General features: G+C 35.2%; 2 protein-coding genes across 2 annotated transcripts; one reads left to right on the top strand and one right to left on the bottom strand.

Moving 5' to 3' along the window:
• Nucleotides 1–231: 231 nt before the first annotated feature.
• Nucleotides 232–3,285, top strand: LOC21406233 (probable serine/threonine-protein kinase WNK4). Its single transcript, XM_024168360.1, has 9 exons — nucleotides 232–299; nucleotides 948–985; nucleotides 1,151–1,378; nucleotides 1,489–1,709; nucleotides 1,799–1,956; nucleotides 2,058–2,190; nucleotides 2,287–2,457; nucleotides 2,539–2,704; nucleotides 3,114–3,285. Exons 1-9 carry the CDS (start codon nucleotides 237–239, stop codon nucleotides 3,283–3,285), a joined length of 1,350 nt encoding a protein of 449 aa, XP_024024128.1. The 5' UTR covers nucleotides 232–236.
• Nucleotides 3,286–3,665: 380 nt separating this feature from the next.
• On the bottom strand, nucleotides 3,666–5,547 carry LOC21406232 (DNA-directed RNA polymerase III subunit RPC10). Its single transcript, XM_010102400.2, has 3 exons — nucleotides 5,186–5,547; nucleotides 4,974–5,064; nucleotides 3,666–4,085 (listed from the first exon to the last, which is right to left on the bottom strand). Exons 1-3 carry the CDS (start codon nucleotides 5,297–5,299, stop codon nucleotides 3,958–3,960), a joined length of 333 nt encoding a protein of 110 aa, XP_010100702.1. The 5' UTR covers nucleotides 5,300–5,547; the 3' UTR covers nucleotides 3,666–3,957.
• Nucleotides 5,548–6,920: the final 1,373 nt, after the last annotated feature.

The raw sequence follows: 6,920 nt of genomic DNA, 5'->3' as shown, positions 1-6,920 counted from the left end.
GCGTCGTCGTCGTTTTCTCGTCGATTTATGACGGTTGCGATGATCGTTTAAAAAAAAAAAAAAAACAACCCACCTTCCAAAAAATTTGGAACGACATTATAGAAAGAAGTTGTTTTGTCTCTCTCTCTCTCTCTCTTCTTTTTTCTGTTATTGTTTGGTTTGTTTGATTAAGCAGGGAAATGAGTAAAGGGGTTGTTGATTTGGGATTACCGGCAAACAATGGAACGTGTGGGACGATGGGGCCTCCTGATTCCGAGGCTGATTTTGTAGAGAAAGATCCAACAAATAGATATCTTCGGGTAATATAAACACAAACACACACACACACACAAACATATTGATTTGGATTGGATTTCTATGAATAAAATGTGGGTTCTTTTGGTTTTTGATTGAAATTTATTTATAACTTTGTTATGGATGCGTTAAGCTGCAATGTGGTTTTTATGGCAATGCATGTCTGAGCACAATGAGCTGCAGATTAAAATTTGAAATTCAATGTTTCTTCTAATTAAGGTGTAATGGATCTATATTGGAGACGTATTTTCAACTGCTGAACTTTTCTTTGATTTGTTCAATGAATTTTTGGGCTAGTGGCTTTAGATTTCCATTATATACTGGCCCTTCTGATGTTCTCTGTCATCTAGTTTAAATAAAAGAATGTCTTGACAGAAATCTATATTTTGATTGAGAATTACAATTTGTACGTACATTTGAAATGCCAAAGATTTTGTAGTTGATGACAATTATTTATTATAAAATGAAGAAGAAAGAAATGTTCAAGCCTCTAATTCAACTGACAATTAAGTGTTATGTAAATGAAAGCAATGGAAGAGAAAAATTCTTGTGGATAGAACATTCTGTTATTACTTGTTACAAAAAGATAACCAAGTATTGTCTCTTTTATCTAGTAACTCTATTCTTTACTGAGTTTATTTAATTGATCACAGTACAATGAAATTTTGGGCAAGGGCGCATTCAAGACCGTGTACGTTCCAAGACATCTTCTCTTTTCTTTTCTCTCTTTTTTTTTTCCTTATTATTTTTTAGGCTTGTTTTGGATGCTATTTCAATGCAAGCATTCTTTCTATCTAGAAAGATTTCAAGAACATCCATAACGGTCCTGCTCCGGTTCCTTGTTTCGATGCCGCAGTTATAAGGCATTTGATGAAGTTGATGGAATAGAAGTTGCTTGGAACCAAGTTAGGATTGACGACGTCTTGCTGTCATCGGAAGATTTGGAAAAATTGTATTCTGAAGTTCATCTTCTGAAATCATTGAAACATGAAAATATCATCAAGTTCTATAATTCATGGGTGGATGATAAGCAGAAAACTATTAACATGATCACTGAGCTATTCACCTCTGGGAATCTAAGGCAGTAAGTATTTCTGAATCTTTGTCATTCTGTGTCTTCTGATAATTTATCATTCTTTATCTTGTTGTTTGGCTGCATTTCATGCAATTGAAGCACTACTTTTTGATTCCCAGATACCGCAAGAAGCACAAGAATATCGACGTGAAGGCTATAAAGAACTGGGCTAGACAAGTACTCCGCGGTTTAGTGTTTCTTCACAGCCATAACCCTCCTATTATTCACAGGGACTTAAAATGTGACAATATTTTTGTTAATGGTAATCATGGAGAGGTTAAAATTGGAGACCTTGGATTGGCAATTGTCATGCAACAGCCAGCTGCTCAAAGTGTAATTGGTAAAAAAAAAAATTTCGGATCGTTAGATGCTATATCCTAATCAGACTGGCTTAATAAAAAATGTGTGTTCTTTTTTTCTTTGCATTAGGAACTCCCGAGTTCATGGCTCCTGAGCTCTATGAAGAGAAATACAATGAACTAGTCGACATATATTCTTTCGGGATGTGCATATTGGAGATGGTTACTTTCGAGTATCCATACAGCGAATGCAAAAATCCAGTTCAAATCTATAAGAAGGTTTCTTCAGTAAGTTCAGCAATTGTTTGCTTATCAATATGCCCATCTTCTTGCTATTATATCGGAACACAATCATAAAATTTTGCATATTTTGATGATTTCTACTGTAGGGCATTAAACCTGCTGCTCTTGGCAAGGTGAGCGACCCCCAAATTAAAGAGTTCATTGAGAAATGCTTGGTTCCAGCGTCTGAGAGATTATCTGCAAAGGAGCTTCTTGAAGACCCTTTCCTTAAAGTAGAAAGTCCAAAAGAACCGACTCGTGATCCCCTATTGCTGCCTAATCAGAGTTTCAAAGCGTCAAATTTACCAAAATCTGGACCTCTTTCCATGGACATAGATGCTGATTATAAGCAGCTTTCTGTAAGCGCATGCACAAGCACCATTGGGAGTCCAGAAGCTTCAGTTTTGGAATTTCAAAGGGCTAATAAAAACAATGAGTTTAGGCTAAAAGGGAAGAAAAACGATGACAATACTGTATCGTTGACCTTGCGCATTGCTGACTTAAATGGTAAGAATTCTTACCAGAGATGGGAGACTATCATTCCTATTTTAATGATCTAATAACGTGGTTTGGTTTTGTTACTCTCAGGTCAAGTTAGAAATATACATTTTCTCTTTTACCTCAACACGGATACGGCGCTCTCAGTTGCGAGCGAGATGGTCGAACAACTAGAATTAGCAGATCATGATGTTGTCTTCATTGCTGAATTCATAGATTACTTGATCTTGAGGCTTCTCCCTGGTTGGAAGCCCTCATTTGATTACTCCTCAACTCGAGCAACATGGTCCTCCCAGACTGAGGAAGGTAATCTCTAATTTGTTTCATAATAATGTATAAAGCTTATTTTATTCCTAACGTCGCCCCAACTCATGTCCAAGTTTGGCAAATTTTGTAGATCAACATTGTCTAGAATCGGTTGCTTCCGAGGGGAATGACAAAACTGATGAATTTGTCGACTGCAATTTCAATGGAAGCAGTAAGGGGACAAGTTGGTGTGGGTCCGAACTAGAAGTCGGAGATTCATGTTCTGTTGACAAAAATTTGCAAGGAAATGCTACTAACGCAAGGATTTGCATTCCATTGAAGGAGCTTGCGAAGAACTTGGAGTTACAGTTGCCCAGCCACAACGGAGTATCGAATCTTTTCAGCTTGGCAGGCAGTTGTTCATCACTATCCTTGGCAGGTAAAGACCCGGATGTTGAGTTAAAGTTGGAACTAGCTTCCGTTGAGGCACAATATCAACGTTGGTTTCAAGAGCTCTCTAAGATGAAAGAGGAGGCATTAGAGGCTACCAGAAGAAGATGGATAGAAAAGAAGAAGCTGGCTGCTCATTAGAGGGACTTGACAACTTCCTTTTTCTTTCAACTATAGCTGAAATCATCTCATTGTTGTGTACATAATTGTTTCCTTGTTTTCCCCCTAAAAACGGCTTTTTATCTAGTCCAAAGTTCTGTTTACTCGTGTAAAAATGAGTTCCTGAATTTGATTCTTATAGGTGTTTGATTTTGCCATGGAACATGAAGGAGAAGGCGCGGTAGCACGAACGTTTCACGAAATGCAAGAGATTGAGCAAAATAAATATGTTGGGCAGAAATGTTGATTTCCAGTTAAGCAATGTTTTAAATTTTAACCAAGAAATGAAATGACATTGGACGTCAGATGGAAATCAAATACACAACAGGAAAATACCAAGTGCAAAAAATTTTTCAGGGCTTAGGACCAGAATTTGGGAAGGGTATTACATAAGTCAGGTTTATTTAAACTTGACAGCACATTATTCATTATAAGTGCAAGAACAAATAACGTAAATTGACGGTCCACAATAAAGAAGAAAAAAACTGCTTATAAAATTACTTGAGTCTACAATCGAATGACCAAGATTCAAAGTTATCCTGGAAAGGTCAAAACTCTTAAGCAGAACAGTTGAAAACTGGTGTAAATAAAAGACATGACCACTAAAAAATGCCAAAATCTCCTCCAATCGTATTAATTCGGATGATGAAAGTCCTAGTCACGCCAAATATGCCCACAGCTCTTCTCCAAGCAAGCATAAAATATTGTCTCTGGCTCGTCGGCAGAACGAGTTTGCATCGTCTCATATGCAGCCTTTCCATAACCACATTTTGGACATGTTACTGACAGAACAAGGAAGAACCGTTATGAAATAACAGAATCATAAGCCATTTGGAAAGTTCTATAAGTAATATACAATAAGCATCAACAAAAAAGAAAAAATTTTGTTTAGCAATTAGACCAATGATTGTTCAAAGGTTAACAACAACATAAACTTGTTATTTTATTCAGCCTGATTATTGTTCTATGCTTAAACCATCAAATTTGAGTTTTTCCTGTTAAGATCAGTAAAACAATGTAGTCACAAAGGAACAATCCTGGGTAAACCAAGAACAATAATTTCACCAAAAAAGTTCAATTTTTACCCTGTAAATTTCAACTTGACCTAATCAATTTTTACTTGTTCAACAAAGGCCTTTTCGTTTAAGCACAAAGAATTGCACTTTCCCCAAACCATAGTCTAATTCTTTCTTGCTTTTCTCCCTGGTCCAAAAGTGAAAGCCTTAGCTTGTAATGTTCAACTTGACCTAATCAAATTTACCCCTCCAACAAAGCTTATTCATTTTTTAAGCATCTTGAATTGTAATGTTTACACAATTATATCTCCCTGGTCCATAAATACTGCCTACTAAACCATCAAATTAAATCAGAACATAAGAACTGTTTTAGTGTCACGCATAATTAACCATTCAAAGTGACATTTATTCGTTGTGCCCTCATCCAAATTCTACTTTCCATGGCATCATATTCATTTTTAAAATACTTCTCTTCTGTCCAAACCCCTAGAAACTCATTCCATCAACAACTTGTGAAGTGAAAACTTCAACAAAACCATCAAAAGATTAAGAGCAAAGGCAACTGCAAAATTTGACAAGACAAAAACATAAACAATAATAACAAACTAAACCCAGAATTAAACAACAACAGATCAGAACAAAAAGATTGCAAACCATCAGTTTGGGGGCCTTTCGTCAGATCATTTTGAGAAAAGACCGGTTCAATCTCTTTTTTCACAAGATGTTGCCTTCTCTTTATCTTAACCTGCAAAACAAACAAAACCCAATTCAAATCCACTCATAAATAGTTCTCGAACACATAAATCGATCAATATACAATTTACCAGAGAGATTAATAATAAGATGAGATTTATATAATAATGTACCCGGCTTTCTAAGGAGCAGACATAAGGGCATGTGGGGCAGTAAAATCTTGCAGAGCGGCCCCGATCTGGAAGCTCATATAGCAACATGACCCCGCAAGTTGGGCAGAATTCCATTGGCTTCTGAACTCAGAACTTCCAACAAAATCTCTCTCTCTCAAGTTTCAATTTTTATTTTTGATCTTGGAAATGGGTTTTCGGATTTTGAATTTTTGATTATTTCGATTAATCCTGGTTTCGTTGGCAAACTAATAAGTGAAAAAAACTCACCTTTTTTATTTTCTTTGGGACAAAAAAATACACAGCTAAGTCGAATTGTAACCATCGAAGACTGCAATTTTTAGGGTTTAGGGTAGAGCGATAAATCAATTCAGCTTCTTTTTTAAGGCTTATTACACTGGAGCCCCTGACTTTAAATAAATTCTATAGTGCCACCCTTTGAGTAAACCCTTTAACCATCAAAATTTTTAAATTGCCCAAAATGCTCCAACCGAAAAATAAAGTAATAGTAAGGGAAAACGACATTAACCTCATAGACGACAACAGCCTTAAAATTCGCAATCACAAAAGTTATAAGGGAAAATAACTTAAGAAACGACAACAACCAAAATTTTGGAGGAGGAAAAAAAAATATAGGAAACGACATTAATGGAAGAAACACGACACCCATGTATGAACGATAGATAGAATCCTTAAAAATGACGTCAACGGCAAAAAAGGGCGACTTGGACAGTAAACTCAACAAATTACCACGTTCACATAGCTGCCAGCAATATATATATATATATATATATAAAAGAAGGGACAAAAAGAAAGAAAAAAAGAGAGAGACTTGATATGAAGATTGATTTTGTTTGACTCTTGGGATCAAAATCACAAAAGATCAGCTTTGAGGATCTCAAACGTCAAACCCCAGACACCCCGGAAATGGGGAAAGTGAAAACGTTAATTTCAAAGGAACTCTAATTAGTGCATATTGTAGTTATCACCCTAATGTTTAGACATACTTTAAAATTCACCCCGACTTAAAAAAAAAAACCTTTGCTATGCCCTCGTTTCTAATTTATATTTAAGTTTCTTCACATTTCTGATGGCAAATTTACAATTCTGAAACACCAATCCAAACCTCTCCACAGCTCAAAAGGAGTTGAATAAACTCTCTCTCTCTCTCTGCGTAAATTTGAAAAGAAGAACAGGATTTTCTATTTCCTTATTATAATTTTGTTCTGCCTGAATTTCTTTTTGTTAACAAATACATTATTTATCTATTTGTTTTTTTCTCCTTGTTTCTTTTGGGTGGTAAACAATTGCAAACGAAACTAGTTTTTTTAGCCGTTAAACAAATCATCTTAGCTTCTAAATATTTGTTTCTTGTTTCTTCCAAAGATTATTTTCCAAGGCTTTGAAACATTAATTTATCATGAATCCTGTCTCTGTCAAACCCCACTTGATCATTTTGTTTATTCTTTCAATGTCTTATATATCTTATTTGTAATCTTCACTCAATCATATCTTCTTTCAATTCTATCCATTGGGTTACTTACACATAATCTCAATAATTAATAACACTATTATGTTGTACAACACTTTACCAAGTAATAATACTTATTTATATTTTCAGCTTCTAGGACAAAATTGTTTGGCTTAGTTTTATATAATTGTTTCACATTTCTGTTTTCTTTCCGTTTCTTTTTTTTTTTTTTTTTTTTTTTTCTTTTTTTTTTTGGGAAAGAAACTC

The sequence above is a fragment of the Morus notabilis genome, unplaced genomic scaffold (genome assembly GCF_000414095.1).
Source record: "Morus notabilis unplaced genomic scaffold, ASM41409v2 Scaffold404, whole genome shotgun sequence".
Taxonomy (NCBI): Eukaryota; Viridiplantae; Streptophyta; class Magnoliopsida; order Rosales; family Moraceae; genus Morus; species Morus notabilis.
The sequence above is the reverse complement of the archived record's forward strand: the minus strand, read 5'-3'. Positions and strand labels throughout refer to the sequence as shown.

Excerpts from the sequence above, each read along its gene's own strand:
- LOC21406233 (XM_024168360.1), top strand. The coding sequence starts at position 237 with ATGGGGCCTCCTGATTCCGAGGCTGATTTTGTAGAGAAAGATCCAACA. Across the intron at positions 1,379-1,488 it reads ACCTCTGGGAATCTAAGGCA|ATACCGCAAGAAGCACAAGA; the intron begins GTAAGTATTTCT and ends TTTGATTCCCAG. Across the intron at positions 2,458-2,538 it reads GCGCATTGCTGACTTAAATG|GTCAAGTTAGAAATATACAT; the intron begins GTAAGAATTCTT and ends TGTTACTCTCAG.
- LOC21406232 (XM_010102400.2), bottom strand. The coding sequence starts at position 5,299 with ATGGAATTCTGCCCAACTTGCGGGGTCATGTTGCTATATGAGCTTCCA. Across the intron at positions 5,065-5,185 it reads TCTGCTCCTTAGAAAGCCGG|GTTAAGATAAAGAGAAGGCA; the intron begins GTACATTATTAT and ends TTTGTTTTGCAG. Across the intron at positions 4,086-4,973 it reads GAAAGGCCCCCAAACTGATG|TAACATGTCCAAAATGTGGT; the intron begins GTTTGCAATCTT and ends TTGTTCTGTCAG.